Source organism: Rattus norvegicus, chromosome 7, assembly GCF_036323735.1.
Source record: "Rattus norvegicus strain BN/NHsdMcwi chromosome 7, GRCr8, whole genome shotgun sequence".
Lineage (NCBI taxonomy): Eukaryota > Metazoa > Chordata > Mammalia > Rodentia > Muridae > Rattus > Rattus norvegicus.
This window is the reverse complement of record NC_086025.1, coordinates 131,039,239-131,057,096: the sequence shown is the minus strand read 5'-3', so window position 1 is coordinate 131,057,096 and position 17,858 is coordinate 131,039,239. Positions and strand designations below refer to the sequence as shown.

The window sequence follows — 17,858 nt, the reverse complement described above, 5'->3', positions numbered from 1 at the left end:
ACTGCACACTGGGGACTGAGCCCAGGAGGTGTGCGTGTGTTAGCCATGTGCTTCGTAGTGAGCCACATGACAGCCATTCTGAGTGTAAGGATACAGATAGGGTTACAGACTAAAGGGTGGGAAAGTTGTATCCTGCAAACACGGATAAAAAATGTGAGTCTGTTAATATTATACAAGAGTCATTCTGGAGTGAGGACTGTTGGCAGTAATAGTAATTTCATAGCAATAGAGAAAGCTTCGCAGCCTAAATAAGTACACATTTTAATAACACATTAAAAACGTGTGGAACTGGAAGGGGGAAACACAAAGCTGTGCGTCCTCAGGGACTTGAGCACTGTCTCTCAATACTGATAGGACAATACAAGCGCAGCCACCCGGTGTGCAGAAGCGCTCACTCAGCCCGCAAGAACCTAGTCTCCACCCATACTAAGGACCAGTTTACATGTGTGAACAGGGAACTGGCCAGAAGATATAGCTGGCCTTTTTGGTGGGGTGGGGGGTGTGCTTTGCAAGCTTATACTAATTATTACCAGTTATTTTCCAAGTAAATACTAGAATATTGGAACGTGGTATTTGTAACTTCACCTGGGAGGGAAAGGTCATGGGGGCAGTCTCAGCAAATGTGAGAAGAGCTTGCTGAAGGAGGAATTAAGGTAGCACATCCATGACAGACAAGTACGCAGCCAACCATGTGGGTACCGTTCGGAAGGAAGCTTCGTCTTCGAAGAGGAAGAAGCCTTTCAGGCTTCCCAGCACTTCAATAGCCTTGGAGGTAGAGACAGTATTGCTGCTCGGTTGGTTGTGGGAAAGTAAAATAGGTTGGCTAAGGAGGTACTATGCAGAGTTGAGGTCTAGAGCTGGGGCTCATACCTTTTAGTCACGACTTCTGAGTCTTAGACATAGGATGTAGTAGAAGCCGGGCCTAACTCACTCAGTGTAAAGCTGCTTCCCAAGCACAAGACTCTGGGTTAGGTCCTCGGTACCACATACACCAAGTAATGGAAGTGGGGCGGAGGATAGGGTTAACAGTGGTCATAGCTGCTCTTCTCTCCGATAGATGGACCCTAGTAATGCTCGGTAGAGAGGAAGCAGCCCACAAGAGTTAACACTGGGAATAGGTAGTTCTTCATAGGGAAGAAGACATTATCTGTGTAAGAGGGAGAGACTGAGAAGCAGAAGACAAGTGGATAAGTGAGTATCCATGTGAGTGCAGCCATCAGAGGGAAGCTAATGCTTCCTTCCACACCCCTGCAGTGTTCCCCAGACTCCTGATAACCAGGATGCTATGCACGGTCATATGCAAAGTAGTAATTATTCTCCATAAATAGAGGCGTTGCCTGCCTGTCCTTCTTACAACACATTAGCAGTACTTCTGAGTGTTTGTTCTTGGATTTACACAAAAGATGGCAAAGTCATGTATGCAGTATGGAAGCTGCGTCTTTATCTTGGTAAGGTGGTCTCCGGGCCATAATAGTCAGTGCTGCTGTTCGTTGTCTTGTGTCAGTGTCTTCTCGGGAGTATTAGCATGCCCGAGACTGTCTAGGACAAGCAGTGTGGTTCAGAGGAGCCGTGGAAGAGCTGAAAACTTAAGCAGCACGTTATTGCTAGGGAATAGGACACGTCTAGATTTGTCTGGCTTATTGGGCAAGAAAAAAAAGATAGATACCAATGATCACTTATGTCATGGTAACATCACAGAAAAAATCCTCATCCCTCTCCCCAGTTTTAATTTGAAAACCCTGTAAGATTCTCTGGGGCTGAGGAGATGGCTCGGTGTTTTAAGACCACTGGACGCTCTTGCAGAGGACCTGGGTTTGCTGCTCGGTACTCATGTGGCAGCATAAGTCAGAGGGAGCTATGTGCAAGTGGACACAGACAGACATTCAGGCAAACACTGATATGCATAGGTGTGTGTGTGTGTGTGTGTGTGTGTGTGTGTGTGTGTGTGTGTGTATATATAGAAACAAAACACTGTAGAATTTTTCTTTAAAGAGAAGGTTCTTTCCAGCTTCAGGCTGGCCACTCATCAAATAGAGTATAAAAGGAACAAAAACATCGCAAACAGTTTTCCTGTCCTAGACAAGGCCACACAGACAAACACATGCTTGATGGCCAAGGCTCTTCAAGGAATAGGAAGGCAGTTTCTTAGGCACCAGCAACCACGGGCAGCCACCATTGCCTGCCAGAAAGGTGGCAAGTGGACTGACCTACAGTGCTTGTCAGATGCCTCTAGTGGCAAGACAGACAGCAAGACCCTGAGCCACTGGATTTTCAGCCCCTTATTTCAAAGGAGATCTAGGACCTGCTGGGCTAAGAGACCCTTGTGTGTCAGAGCTCTTGCCAGTGGAGAGGGAAGGGACCGTTGTTTTCATAAAATACAAGCAACTGCTGTGGCATTGCTCTCTTTCATCTCGAACACTGTGATCCCGTCTCTCATTTCCCTGTCCTTCATCCCAAGCCTCCTCTGCAGGATGGCACATAGGATCCCTTTGTAGCTTGCTTTGAGCATGACTGTCTTACTGAACCATGGCACTTTTCTTCACTTACGGAGAGAAAGACTTGCGTCTAAACTCAGCCTGGATATCAGATTGCAGCTAATGGAAGGGGCTGTCAAGGTCACCAAACTCCCCCTGCTGGGACATAGGGAAATGGGAAGGAGCCTGTATCCTGCCACAGAGTGGCTAGTAGTGGGAAGAAGCCATTTCCCTCCCCACAAGGAAAACCTTGGATGAAGGGGGAGACACAGCAATGAAAAAAGATTCTCTGTTCTCCTCAGCCTAGCAGTCTTGTGCAGTTGGTGCTTTCTGGGAGTGAAGTAAAACCTGACTATGTCAAAACTTGGCCAGCTTTTAGAACTTTTTCCTTCTGAAAACCAGAATACTTAGGTATAACATGTTAACCCTTCCCCCTGTCTTTCTAAACTTCAAGCTAATGATTCCAAAAGTAATGACTCTGTTAGACACCTAGGAGAGAAATACCTGCATGGCTTCTGTGCTTGACTATCCGTCTCTCCCTGCCCGTGCTCTCTTGACCTTCTCTTTAGTCCTCATTGCTTGGTAAAGTAGATACCCTAAGTGCCCCTGGGAAAAGGCTGCTGCCTGGTTATCTGCCTATATACTGTACCTTTTGATACACTGAATACATAACTATAATATATATTTATAATCTATAATATATAAATATAATATGGATAACATAGTAGACTAAGTAGATTCTCCCCACATCTCTGAGAGGAAACTGATCCATTCCTTTTGGTTAGTTTTCTCTCAGTAGAGATTATAGTTTACGATCTTGAGATCTGTGTTTGCCTGGGCAGATATGCCTGCAGTCGTAGCTGTTCTCACAAATGGAGGTGTGTCTTAGGAGCACTAGTTTTTGGCAGTTAAACTGATCACTTAGATTTGAAAACATACCATCTGATTAACTTGATTCCTTTTCATTATTTAAGAACCAGTTAGCCACAGTCCTCTCCTCCTTCAGGACGATCGCACAGTGATCAGAGCTGCAGGCAGAACAGTGTCTTCAGACCTGGCCCATCACCTTAGAGCCTTAATTGGGTTTCCCTGAAGCTGCCTTGGTGTCTGTATCTGTAGCCCTTTCTCTGGTCTAGGCCATGCTTGGCTGTATTCCTGGCAGGGTTCCCTGCTGTGGACAGTGGCTCACTGCTCTGGCATCCTGGTGTGTAAATATTTGTCAAAGGACAGGGGCATTTTCCCATTCCTCAAAAAACATTCTGAAAAATGTGCCTGTTTTTATAGTCATATTTCCAAGCTGTGGCTCAGTTAGCCCATTCATTCCTTTCAGTTGACAGACACTGGCTTGGCCTTAGCTATCCACATAAAGTAAGTATGCTGTAATTTTTGGCCTAATAACTTGTAAGCTTTAGGACCAGGACTCTGAACCTAAAGGAACCATAGACAGCACAGTTACTGTTAAGGAGGACATTGCTTTGTCGACAAAGAACCATGCATCTCTTCTATTAAACATTTTAATTTATCATATTCATGCTTGATACTGAAGAAGGGGTGCAGTTAACAGCTGAGAAAGCTGAACATCTCGACTCATCGTGCCCGTGACTTCGTGGGTTCCTAAGAGAGGTGCCGAGCTGTTGCAGGCATCTGCTTAGCTCATCTCATGGTTTTCTGGTCACAGATCTGCATGAAACCTGGGCAGTTCGCACTGCTCGTGCTGAGGAGGCTTCAGGTGTGGCGCTAGGCTCTCACTGTACAGACTGTAACACGCATTCGAGCCTTCGACTCCAGCACTCAGGTCTCAAACAGGATATGTACCACAAGTGAGAAGCTACCGTGGGCTTCATAGTGAGTTTAGGACAATCTGCTACAGAGTGAGACCCCGTTCAACAAAGGCAGGGAGAAGAGGAAGGAGAGGGAAAAGGTCACGGAGGGAGAGGAAGGAGAAAAGAGCAGAGGGAGAATAGACCTGAGCCCCAGATCTACTTGCTCAACACAACACTGGAACAACTCACTGCCTTCCCTCGTCTCCCTTCTCTGAGCCTCATCTTCCCCCTGCCCTCCAGTTTTCTCCTGTCCCGGCCAGCATCTGCCTATCTGTTCTGGCTGCCAGCAGTTAACTTAGTTGCGTGATACTTAAGAAGTATGATTAATAAAATGTTTATATTAAGGAAAAACTGGATATTTTAGAATTATCTGTTGAGGCATTCACTGAGTTGGTTGCCATCCACAGCATAACATAAACATATGTTAATGCATACGGATTGCTCAGTGAACAGCTGCTCTTTCCCTACCGTGCTACTATTTAGACTGTTGTAATGTGTAATGTCTTCCTGCAGATCATCAATTTCTACATGAATATGCTAATGGAGCGCAGTAAAGAGAAGGGATTTCCGAGTGTACATGCCTTTAATACCTTTTTCTTCACTAAACTCAAAGCAGCTGGTTATCAGGCAGTGAAACGCTGGACAAAGAAAGTGGATGTGTTTTCTGTTGACATTCTCCTGGTGCCCATTCACTTGGGTGTGCACTGGTGTCTGGCGGTGAGTAGCTCCTTGGTTTTGATGACACGGAAAAGGAATCTACATAGACAACACAGAGGGTCATTCGTTCTGTATCTTTGCTTGGTTATAGAAGGGAGAGGTAGAATTTAATGGTGATGACTTGGCTAACAGTCAGGTAAACCAATGAATTTCCTACTTAGAGTAGGAGATGCTTAGATCTGGAAGCTACAGGTCATCCAGCCCCCTCAGGTGAGACAAGGGGACAAGCATGTTTGTGATGCCACCAGCTTCAGCTTCAGATGCTATTTCCTACCCAGCTCTGGCTTGCCTTGTGCATGTGGGGATTTAGCATTTCTGTGGCTCTGGGAGCATGGATACATCAGTTTAATGTTAATAAGAGTTGTTGTGTATTCTGTTTTTAATTACATTGGAAAGATATCAATCCAAAAAATGAAATAAGATAAAAAAGACAGACCCAGAATCTTGTCACCATCTTTCTTCAACTATGCCGATGACCTTATGGTAGTTAGTTTTCTTTGAATAATCATGGAGAAACAGACATGCAGAAAAAGATTTTTAGGACAATTAATAGGCCACTGATGGTCGTCCCCAGTGCCAGCCACTCTGTGTAAATAAATAACCCACTTGTCCTTCAGCATAGTGTAGTGCACACATTCACCACGCTGCTCCCAGTCTCACAGAAAGTCTGGGGAGAGCTCAGGGGCCAAGGGAGGGACAGCTGATGTACAGTCGTGTCCTCACTGGTTTGTCTTGTTCCAGGTTGTAGACTTTAGAAAGAAGAGTGTCACCTACTATGATTCTATGGGCGGAGTAAACAATGAGGCCTGCAGGATCCTCTTGTAAGTGCAAATGAAGGACAGAAGAAATGTTTGTTGCTTTCTGTCTTTCCAGCAATTAGACACATTATCTGAGAACTTTGGAGACAGGATTAATGGCACCGTCACATCCGTATAAATGTATATTTTAAATACTGCAGTGTATTATGAGGGCAATTGCTGTCTCAACACACTGAAATATAGAGTAACTATATCACAGAAATGCAGTCAGCCAGACTTATTTAATTCAGCTTTCTGAAATTTTAGATGAAAAGTCTCACAGAGATGACTACTTAGGTCATACTACTTAGTGGCTCACCTGGAAATTAGAAGGCAGATCTCTTACATACCATTTGCTTCTCTTTGTAAACATGTGTTCCTTGCTCTGCAGCTAAGGCAGGGGATCTGTCCCTGGAAAGTGAGCGTTTGCTGCCTGAGAAGAGTGCTCTTGGCTAGGGAGAGGCTCAGAGGTCAAGGCTTGTTGTGCAAGTACCGCAGTTTGGACCTCCAGGGCTCACATAAATGCTACGTGTGTGCATGGTTCCCACTTAACTCTAGCTTTGGCAGGCAGACACAAAGATCCCCAGAGCAAACTGGCTAGCAAGACCAGTACTATCAGTGAGCTCTGGGCTTGATTGAGAGACCCTGCCACAATGAGTAAGGCTGAGTAGTGATGGAGAATGACTCCATATGTATACCATGCACACACTCATAGCCACGTGTGTGTCAACACATGCACATACATACCACACACATGCATACCACAGCACATATACATGAATATTGGGGAGGAGTCCTCTCTGTGAATTCATACTGTTGTTTGTGGTCTTTTTTTTTTTTTTTTTTTTTTTCGGAGCTGGGGACCGAACCCAGGGCCTTGCTGTTTGTGGTTTTGAGACAGGTTTTCTCTTTATAGTTCTGGGTGTCCTGGAACTCATTCTGTAGTAGACAAGGCCAGCCTCAAACTCAGAGATCTACCTCCCTCCCAAGGGCTGGGATTTAAGGCATGTGCCACCGCTGCTTGGTATGAATTTGTACTTGTTAAATTGTTGGTTTGGATTGAACTTTTGCATAAAGATCCTACTCTACAAATGTTAAAATTCATAACCAGGGGCTAAAGAGATGGCTTAGCAGTTAAGCACACTGACTGCTCTTCCAGAGGTCCTGAGTTCAAGTCCCAGCAACCACATGTTGGCTGTAATAGGATCTGATGCTGTCTTCTGGTGTGTCTGAAGAGGGCAACTGTGTACTTACATAAACTAAATACATCTTTAAAAAACATATATACCCTGATACTGCTTGAGACATTTTAATAATATATATAATTTAATAATAAGTTGATAACTCTAAAAGGGCCATACAAACCAAGAAAAATAAATTTAAAAATGTTTCTTGGGAAGATTAACAGACTAGAGAACTTTAGAAAGAGTATTACCCATCAGGAATATCAGAAGCAGAGGTCCTGTCCCTCCTGGCAGGTTGGCTGCTTGTGCAAGTCTGAAGGGTTGTCTTCTGAGGATGGCCAGCCCCATTCTCTGGGTGGCAGCTGCCGGCAAGACGCACACAGCTCATCTCCATCTCTTCTGATCCTTTAGGCAATACCTAAAACAAGAAAGTGTCGACAAGAAAAGGAAAGAGTTTGATACCAATGGCTGGCAGCTCTTCAGCAAGAAAAGCCAGGTATGTTTCATGTTGATGTCATAGAAATCTTTAGAGCTTGGGGGGTGAGGGGGTTAGTTACTGTCGGATTCCCATAGACTTTCTAACTTCAGCTCTCTCTGGTTTCTCCAGATGAGTTATTTGTGGGGAAACTCGTGATATGTTTCTTGTGTAAAACTTTTCTAAACATCGAGCCTTTTTGCTGAGATTTTTACTCCTTTGAAAAATACTTGTTGACTATTTGATCCTTAGCAGAAGGACCGGTTTCTACACCCTTAGGTGCCATGAAAACCTGAGGTAGTTCCCTGTGTGACTAATATGAAATTAAAACAACACAAGGGTGGGACTAACATGCTACATTTTTTAAAACCACCTTCCCCCTTAAACTTTCCTTTATTGTCTTAAATAGGAGATCTAAGGTCATGTATTCAGAATTTAGGGAAATGGTGTAAAATTGATGAAGAAGTTTGCAGATCACTGTGTTGTTGTTGTCGGTCTTTTAGGAAATCCCACAGCAGATGAATGGAAGTGACTGTGGAATGTTTGCTTGCAAATATGCCGACTGCATTACCAAAGACAGACCAATCAACTTTACACAGGTGAGGCAGGCCTCCAAGACAAAACCTCTGCCTTGCACACCCAAGCTGTAAAAGCTGATTACCTCTCTGCTGTTCTGTGGGGCCTCTGTCCTGAGTTTTACGTACCTCGGACTGTGTCTCATAGCACTGCACAAAAGGAGACAGTGTTGGTCCACACCCCAGGTTACCATTGTCACATATGACAGCAGCTGAGTCTTGGGTTAAGAAGAAAGCTTTGTTATCTATCCATCTCCCCCACCTTATAGGAAACACAACACTGGAACCAGAGGAATCCTTCTTCAGTTCTCCTCAGTTTAGCATTTAGGTTTGGGAACAGACCCAAGTAAACCTCCCTGTGTACTTTACACACCACCTTCCCCGACCCCTTTGTCAGTGCCACTGGTCAGTTTTATCTTAGCAGGTAGTTGGTCATTTTTCTACCTATCATCCTGAACCTCAGAGGATCGAGACTACAAATTATAGCTTATTCTGATAAGTTTGATACGTTTGCTTCTGTTGGAATCAGTGTCCTGTCTAGATTTTGTGTAAACTAGGGCTTCTTAAACATGTTCCTCTTGCTGAGGCCTGAGAGATCTTGGTGATTTAAGAGCACTATAGCTGCTCTTCCAGAGGACTGGGTTCAGTTCTTAACATCCACGTGGCCTATACAGCCATTGGTAATTAGAGTTCCAGGAGACCTACCACCCTCTTCTGGCTCCCACATGTGCCATGGGATGCACATGGAACTCAGACATGCATGTAAGGAAAGTGTTCATACAGATAAAAATGAATCGGTCCTGAAAAGGAACAAAACTTACTACTCATCTTCATCTGGAAAGTTTTAACATTGCCCTAGATACATACATATATTAACTAGATAAGTAAAACATACACTTATAATAACTAAACTTACTTTAAAACAGGTCTCTCTATACAGGGTATTTTACAGTTGGTTTCTACACAAATGAAACAGATGGTTTTGGTTTTGTATAAAGACTTGAGTTTCGCTGACTTTTTTTTTTTTTTTAAGATTTATTTACTTTCTGTATATGAGCACACTGTAGCTGTCTTCAGACACACCAGAAGAGGGCATCAGATCTCATTACAGATGGTTGTGAGCCACCATGTGGTTGCTGGGATTTGAACTCAGGACCTCTGGAAGAGCAGTCGGTGCTCTTAACCGCTGAGCCATCTCTCCAGCCCTGGCTGACTCTTTAGTGTTACAGGATCTGGCGGGTCCTCATTGTTTCCAGAGTGGTTGACTGTCAGCAGTGCTGAGAAGGCTGTTGCACAGAAGTAGTGCTGGCTGGGAGTAAGGTGCATGTGGAAGTCAGAAGACAATCGTAGGAATTGTTTCTCTTTCTGCCCGAGTCCCAAGGGTCAAACTTACATCATCAAGCGTGATAGAAGTTTCTTTACTCACTGAACCATGTCACTGACCCAGTACAATACAAAGGTAGGCCAGGCTGATGTCACATGCTGAGGAGTGATGATAGAAAGGTACTAAAATTCTGTTTTCATAATTAAACTACTTTGTTTCTGTCAAAGCAAAAAGTGTTATATGTAAGGAACAAGGCTGCTGTTCATAATGTGTGGTGGCTAAAATCTGAACCGGGTGTTTCCAGAGCGCCAGCTGATGTGCCTCACAGATCACACGGTGCCAAGTGTGCTTTGTATACTTGAGGCACGTCACGCACCTAGGATTCATCATATGTTTGAGCCTGAATTAATTTCTGGACATGGTGTGTTCAGAAACCTTTTACTGTTCTCAGATTTTTCAGAGTGCTCATATTCAGTTACAAATTCCGATGCCTAGGTTGGAGAGACGGCCCAGGGGCTGCTCTTCCAGAGGTCCTGAGTTCAGTTCCCAGCAATTCAAGACCATCTGTAATGAGCTCTGATGCCCTCTTCTGGTGTGCATGAAGACAGAGCACTCAGACATTAAATAAATTCATCTCTTTAAAAAACACATTTGGGGCTGGAGAGACGACTCAGTGGTTAAGAACACTGACTGCTCTTCCAGAGGTCCTGAGTTCAAATCCCAGCAACCACATGGTGGTTCACAACCATCTGTAATGGGGCCCGATGCCTTCTTCTGAAGACAGCTACAGTGTACTCGTATAAATATAATAATAAATAAATCTTATTAAAAAGAAAACATATTTAGATGCTCATATGGGGTCACTGCCCCGAGTTTAAGAAAACCCTTGAAAAATCCTGGCACAGTGGCACACACCTTTAATGCCAGCACTCAGAAGCAGCCCCATCTCTATGAGTTAGAGGGCATCTTGGTTTCCATAGAGTTTTGGGCCAGCCAAGGACAGTGAGAGACTGTCTCAAACAAAACTAAATTAAAAATTAAGACACAGATTTAGACCAAACTGAAGTTCTCTTACTTCTCCAATAAAGTATTTTTTGATTTTTGGCCTTAGTCTCATCATAAACATAAAAAATTTGATAGGCACCATTCTCAAATTTCTTGGGGTTATTAGGTAGTGGCCTGGGGATTCGAGATGGCGCCCACTGTAATTTTTAGGGCATAGAGCAAAAATTGTAGTAGAGAGAAGCAATGGAAGAAAAGGCGGTGTGAGTGAAGACACGCAGTTTGAAAGAGCGAGCAGAGAGGCCACGCGTAGAACTGCCCACACGTGAGAACTAAACCTCTCTGTTCCCTACAGCAACACATGCCATATTTCCGGAAGCGAATGGTCTGGGAGATCCTCCACCGGAAGCTCTTGTGAAGACTGTCTCAGTGAGCAGACACTGAGCGTGTGGGGGACCAGCCTTTGCCATCGACAGCCAGAGAGCTTGGAGACAGCCGCTCCTAACCCCTGTTCTGTACAGCCCTTGGTCCTGGGCCAGACCAGGCAAGACGCACTCACAAGCACACCTGCCTTCCTTTTGTATCTCAGATACTATTTTTGCAAAGAAACTCTGGTGCTGTGAAAGGGGTGAGGGACATCCCTACTGAAGAGAGAGGCTGCTTTTCACTTCAGCTCTGCCGTCTTGTTTTCCAAGGGCTCCAGCCTCACTGAGTCCCTCATTAGGAGTCCAAGGAAAACTGGGGAAGAATCTTGGTTTCATGTAAACTCTTGTTGCTAGACCTTACCGAGAAGTAGGAAAGGGCACGGCAGCAGGTAGGATAAAACCACCAGCGCCGTAGTCATACACGCAGTCCCTAGGATGCAGGGTCACAAATGGAACTGTGAACTGGACTCTGAGGCACACGCTTAAGTCCCCTCCTCCAGAGCCTTCCTATTTATGTGCCCTCCATGAAACTGACTGCTTCTCCTCAAGGCTGTTTCCTCACTGGTCGAGTCCCATCCTGAGCACACTGCACAAGCCCCGGCAGACCCTAAAGCCTCGAGCAGGCCTTTCCTCACAGGCGGGGGTTGCATGTGCGAGCAGGCCGTGCTGTGGGGAGAGCCACCCAGGAGTGTTGAGTGCAGCAGCCAGGGCCCAGCTTCACTGCTGCCTGCTGCTGACCAAGAAGTGGGACTTCAGTGGTCAGAGTCACATGCCAGAGTTGGATGAGTACAGGTCTAGGGTGTCTGTGGCTAGTTAGTTTAAATATGTTTCTAACCACAGAGAGTTTTATATACATATATACCTATATGTGTGTATACATACATATATATACACACACATAAATGTGAAATATATATTTCACAGGGATATGCTTTTAAAAGAAAAAAAGACTGAATGTGTTCACCATTTAGTCTGTAGGTTTATTTTCATCTTTCAAACTCCAGCACACAGAGATCCCAGCAAGCCCTGTTTATGGGCATTTGTAGATTTCCTAAGAGTATTTTGAGACCTGGATGAATCTGGTTTAGGAGTAAAGGTTATCAAGGTAAATGACATTGCCAGCTGAAGAACGGGTGGAGCTTAGCTTGATAAACTTGAGGTTTTTAAACTGCTCTTTCCTTCGTTGTTTGTAGCACCTCTCCCGCCCTCGCAGAGCTCCTGAGGTGAGATGGTGAGGTGACAGTGCCAGTGTCGTTTTGTACTTAAGTTCCACTACAGGGACTTTTTCTACTTTGTGTATGGTGACCGGTAGTTTTCTATGCAGTCTTCTCCCCGCCGCCCCTGTGCCCAGCCCTTCCAGCACTGTGCTCTCTCCTTGGGCTTAATTGGAAATTGTACTCTGTTTTATACCAAGCCTGTTTAGTACATTTTTCTATGTTTTACCACAAGTTACAATTTGAAAACAACAACTATTTTTTTTACTACGCCATTGTTAAATGAATGTTCGGTCTCCACTCCAGCAGCCTCCCTCCCTGCATGTTGGGGGCCGGGGCCTGTACCTTAGTGTTTCTCTCTCGCTGCTCCTTCCTCACTCCTCCTCCCTTTTCTCTTGATTTTCCATAGGAAATAAATAGCTTTCTGTATATGAGTTGCTGGGCCCTTTCACACTCTCTCTAGAGCACTGGCACAGACTCAGCGCAGGAGTGGAGAACACTGCTGAACGCTGGTCCTCGCTGACGTAGGCACAGCTCACACAGACCTGATCGAAAGACAGACAGACAGCTTCTCAGGCCTTGCTCACTCACACCCCGGGCTCTTCACAAGATGGTTCCCACTGTTTGTTCCTTTACACAGAATCTGTTTTGTCTTCCCCAGAGACTTTTTGTATGGACCAAAGCAACAAATACTCATTGCCATGGACAACAGAGTGTGAGGTGTACAACAAAAGCACTTTGTGAAATAGAGTTGTCGAGCCAGTCTGAGGTTGGCTCCCTTTCTCCGATGCAGTTTAAATAGGACCAGGTAAAAGCCAGTGATCCCAAGACCACTGTCCTTCCCAGGAGTAATAGGAGTAAGTAAGTCAGACCGTGACGGGTGGCCTAATGGGAACAAGTACAGACTTGCACACGGTAGGCCATCCTCAGAGAGCCAGCTAAGAGGAGCAGGACAAGGATCTGAAAACTCCTTCAAGTCAAGAGTGAGCGAATGGCAATGACAAGACGGAAGCTGTGTGTATTTCATGGCCAAGGGCATGCTGCCAGTGTCTTGTTTGACCTGCTCTAAACAGAATATGCCTGTCGTTCTCCCTTTCTGTCCCTTTCCCCTATGTTCCATGCTCATAGCCGTCTCCCCTCCCCTATAAAAGGGATATCTGAGGGAGGATAAGCACTACAGGGCGGTTACAGACTCCAGCAACCCCAGCAGTCATCCCTGCAGTGTACACAGAGAAAATGAGATGATCCTGCCCTTTGCAGAACATGTGCTATGATGTGTGGAAGCTGCATCCTCTTATCACTTAAGATCCATTGTGACGCGCAGGAGTCCTGTGTAGGGTTCAGTGTGAGTACTTGTCCACAGACAGCCTAGAGACTCGCTGCCCATTCACTCTTCTGTGAGGACTACTACTAGTCCTTAGACTGCCTCAGCACTGCTTTAGCATTTAGTGGTTCAAGGGGACAGCAGATGACCCAGCAAAATGTTCCAGCACCACCACCTGGTTTCCCACACCCATGGTGCAATCTATCATCAGTGGATGGAGAGAGCATTCTTCAAAGAGCTTTGTGTTCGAATCTCCACCTCTGATCTTCCCGTGTCATCCTCCCAAGCTCCGACCGAAGGTCAGAGTAAAGAGAGACTGACATCTTACGGTTTCCTTGCTCTACCTTCAGTAAGACGCTCTGAGTCAATGTCTAAGGTCAGGTCAGCGCTACCTCGGGTGTAGAATTAGAACTACACAAGAGTCTGGCTAAATGCAGCGTGCCTAGAAGTAGGCCGGCTGCGGGAAGGCAAAGGTGGGAGAGTGGTACCCGAGGGGAACGCAGGCTCCATTCTTCGCAGGCACATTCAGTTCTTGTGTAAGGACCCACTAAGTATGTGCACCGAAATCTGATTTAAAGCTCTCCCTGGTCACACTATCTATGGCCTGACTTCTCCCTGTTTGTCTTGTCATCTGCTTTTCTCACAGGGGTGGGGCCTTTCAGGGGAGGGGGCATGGAACTGCCAAGCTGAGGAGAATGGATTGGTGCTGTTTTTCTAGCCAGGATTGCAAGCATCTGTATTCTAGTCTGGAAAGAACAAGACAGACAGGGCTCGTTCTCCGAAACATTTCTTAAGAATAACAGTGTTGCAAGGGTGCGAGGAGACTTGATTATTTGTCATAACTTCCAAATACTGTAGGCTCAGAGCGCAGATCCTGACCTCCAACAGTGTTCTCTTGGCCTTTAACAGAAGCACCTTCCTCATCCCATGTTCAGCAGGTTGCAGTGTGGGGCTCTCAGGCTATACCCCAGAGGCTTATCAGAACATCTTCTTAACTCTGTGGGTAGCAGGTTCATCCTCCACCCTTTTTATTGACAGGGATGCATGCCCCTTGCACATTCAGATGGTGGGTTCCTTTCTCTTTGTCTTGTCCTATAAAGGCACTTGCCTTACTTGAAACTCATGGAAAGCTTCTGTCTGAGGGTTTCGTAAGTGTGAGGTCAAGCACTAGACTTTGGAGCCCTGAAGGGTGAGAAAGATGGTTTAACAAAGGAAGTACAAGCCACTGTGTCCTCAGGGCCTTACAGTCTGTAAGTTTATAGTTTGCCTGATTTGGAAGGCTGAGTAAACACAGACACACCTTTTCAAGAAAGAATACAAACTCATTAGCACATAGTTCAGAATGAAGCTGAAGTGTGGGGGAAAGGGCAGAGGTGGAAATGTGTCAGGGATGATGTCGCCTTTATCTGTATATGTGACTCCCTTGGGTTTTTAAATTCACTTATTTAAAATAAATTCTGTGGATTTTGCTTCTGTGCTTTGACTGGGAACTCCCAGGACTCAATAATATATTTGTGTGTCTCTGAGACTGTTCTGTCTCCTCATTTATATGAGAATATGAAATACATACATATATACGTACATATTTTAAACATAGATAACCTGCCCCAAACTGTCTGCTGATCCACACTGTACCAGTGGTTGGATCCTAGTATGCTCTGGATCTCTGAACCCACGCCTTAACCAAGAGACTGAATGCTGTTCATTCATTTTATTCTGCATACCTGAAAGTGAAGCCTGGAACAAATAACATGCAAATCTGTGGCTTTCTGGTGCTTTAAAAACTAAACCTGGCTGCAAAGACTGCCAGGGAGCTCTCGAAGCCAAGTGTACCATCAGACTCCAGCCGACTCTGCTAACTGCACCCTGTCTCGTCGCCTTCCTGCCCCCCTTTCTCGACATCTTACCTCTACCGAGTGCTTCTGGAACATCATGCTCACAAGAGTGAGACTGAGAAAGCATAGCAACTCACAGCCTCATGGAGAAAGTTTGTTGGGTTAGGAGAGTGGGTTAGAAGAGCTAAGGATGTTTCTAGACAGATTTTTGAACTGTTTTTTAGGCATGTTTAAGTGGTTTGTTTTGTTTTTCAATCCTCTCCTAATCGCTGGAGTGAGGAAAGAAATCTTTAAACATATTCTATAGTTTATATAAATAGTTGGCAATTGCCTGAACCTTCTTCACCTGACACCAAAAAAGGAGACTGTTCTCAGAGTAGGACCTGCATCCAGTGTCCATAAAAGACATGCTCTCCCCAGCTACTCCTGGGTGCTACTCTGGCCATGGCTCTGCAAAAAGTTCCAAAGGGAAAGGGATGGCTGCTTGCTCTTTGTGTACCAGATACTTCTCAGACCCTGGAGAAATGTCTATGTCCTCATGTACTGTGTACCAGCCATTACAGACAGTTATCAACTTCTGTTGTGGCCTAGCTCAGTGCCTCTCTAACAGCCATCCTGCTCCTCTCCTGTGCTGCATGGTGTTACCACCCAGACCTCTTGCTCCCGTTTGTCTAACAAGCCAAATAGTCTTTGACCTCACTGCTTCCTCTGACTGTGGGGATACCCAGGTCCAAAGTCTGTAGCTTCCTCACCCACGTGTCTATTATCTACAGCATCTGGGCATGGTGTTCGTTACTGATCTGTGCTAAGCACGTCTTGCTAAGATGTGTACTTCTCCAGGTGTCTGGAACACCGGAAAAACAGACTGGTTGAAGGAGTGAGTGCATTGCTATTACGTCCCCAAGTTGTCTGTTGGTTGAAAGACCGTTTTGTGTAATTCAGGCTGGCCTCAAATTTGTTATATAGCCAAGGATGATCTTGAGCTCCTGATCTGTCTCCCAGATGTGTATCCCAGCTGGCCTGTTTTCTTTTCGATTCATGTTTTATTGTGCTTTTTAAAGTGTATTAATTTGGTTTAATGTATATGGGTGTTTTGCAGGCATATATGCCTGCGCATGCCTGTGTACTTGTTGCCTGCAGAGGCCAGAAGAGGGCGTCAGATCCCCTGGAGCTGGAGGGACAGTCAGTTGTCAGCCACCACATGGGTGCTGGGAATCTGGGTTCCCTGGAAGAGTCGCTTAGCTTCTAGTCTTTTAACTGCTGAGCCATCCCTCCAGGCCCGTGGGTTCATTTTTGACATAGTCTCACAGTATAGCCAAGGCTTCTGCTCCTCATTTTCCTGGATGTTGGGAGTATAGCTTGTACCTCCATCCTCTTGCCTCCCGTCTGAGAACTTTCACTATATTTATTTTGGAGAAAGGGTCTCACTGTGTAGCTCTGACTGATCTGGAACTCACCGTGTACACCACACTTGCTCCAGCCTCTCTCAGTCTCCAAGTACTGAGCTGACCCTCATCTCAGTTCTTCATCTCTGCTTCCCGTCTGCTACAGAGTGTCTGGCTAAAGCCATTTCCTAATAATATTGATAATACACTAACAGGAAAAGTTAAGGCCCTGCTCCCCTTCCTACCTGACAGACGCCTCACTGCTCATTGGTGCTCACACCTGTGCTGTCAGAGCTAATGCCATCTCTTCTGAAATGAGAGACCAGAGCAGACATTGATGGCCTGCCCAGTCTTACAGTCACCTTCCAAGCCAAAGCAGGTAACTGCAGGACCCTAAAAATGCTAAAGTCTGCTACTTCCTGGAAGCTCTGTCATGCTCACAAGAGAAACACCTGGACCTCTGGTGGCTAGCTCTAGTAAGCTGGAACCCAGGAAGAGAGCCTTTAGTGAGTCCAGTTGGTCCTCCCCTCTAGGAAACAGCCTGGGTCTTCACCCATGTTCTCACCTTAGTTTGGGAGGGTGACCTAGGTAGGACCTAGAAAAAGATGAGCCTACAGGTGGAGGGCGATGCATTAGTTGCCAGATGGCCCCAGCCTAGCTACACTCATGGCCTCAGGAAGAAGGCAGGTTTGTGCTAAATAGGTATACACCACACACACAAGCAACAAAACCCTGGAGACATTTCTGTCCTGTCTTTCCACCCCTGCCCCACTCATTCTTGTCTGTGTGGAGTTCCCTCTGCCCTGGCTTGAGAATCTCAGGAATGTGGAACCTGGGGCCCTCCCCCGTCTTCCAGCCCCACCCCCACGCTAAACCCCCTGACCCTGTGAGGGAAGTTCTATTCAAGGAGCTAACTGGGGGAGGAGTCCTGAGCCTCTGAACCGGGAAAGAAACAGCAACCTCTCAGCTCTTCCCCACCTTAGCCCCTCTGTTTCTCCCCAGATCTCTGCCACTTGTCGTCACAGATGGCTGGCACCCTCACCCAGGCCTCTCTTGATGGTAATTGGTCCTAATTGTTTTCCCTGGCTTACAAGGCCTTTCTTGGCCGCTCTCAGAGTGTGGACTCAGGGAGGGCAGTAAGCCCCTTTGGACCTCAAACCCCAGTTCTCCAGGTGTAATTTGGAGGGGAAGCTCCCAGAGAATAGTAACCAGAGGAGAGGAGCAAGGCCCTGGGGGTGTGAGCATTCCCTTCCTACGATGTTCACCACCACACCACCTTGGTCTGTCAGAGAGGGAGTGGCAGC

The 17,858-nt window shown here is 45.8% G+C and overlaps 1 protein-coding gene across 21 annotated transcripts in view; it reads left to right on the top strand.

Annotated features, from left to right (window-relative positions):
* Positions 1-14,860, top strand: part of Senp1 (SUMO specific peptidase 1) — a 63,590-nt gene extending 48,730 nt beyond the window's left edge. For all 21 annotated transcript variants that reach the window (XM_039080358.2, XM_039080359.1, XM_063264363.1 and 18 more), the window contains 5 exons: positions 4,811-5,014; positions 5,756-5,835; positions 7,407-7,491; positions 7,974-8,069; positions 10,727-14,860. In XM_039080358.2, the coding sequence (XP_038936286.1) occupies positions 4,811-5,014; positions 5,756-5,835; positions 7,407-7,491; positions 7,974-8,069; positions 10,727-10,789 (528 nt within the window). In that variant the 3' untranslated portion in view covers positions 10,790-14,860. The remainder of the gene's footprint in view (positions 1-4,810; positions 5,015-5,755; positions 5,836-7,406; positions 7,492-7,973; positions 8,070-10,726) is intronic.
* Positions 14,861-17,858: the final 2,998 nt, after the last annotated feature.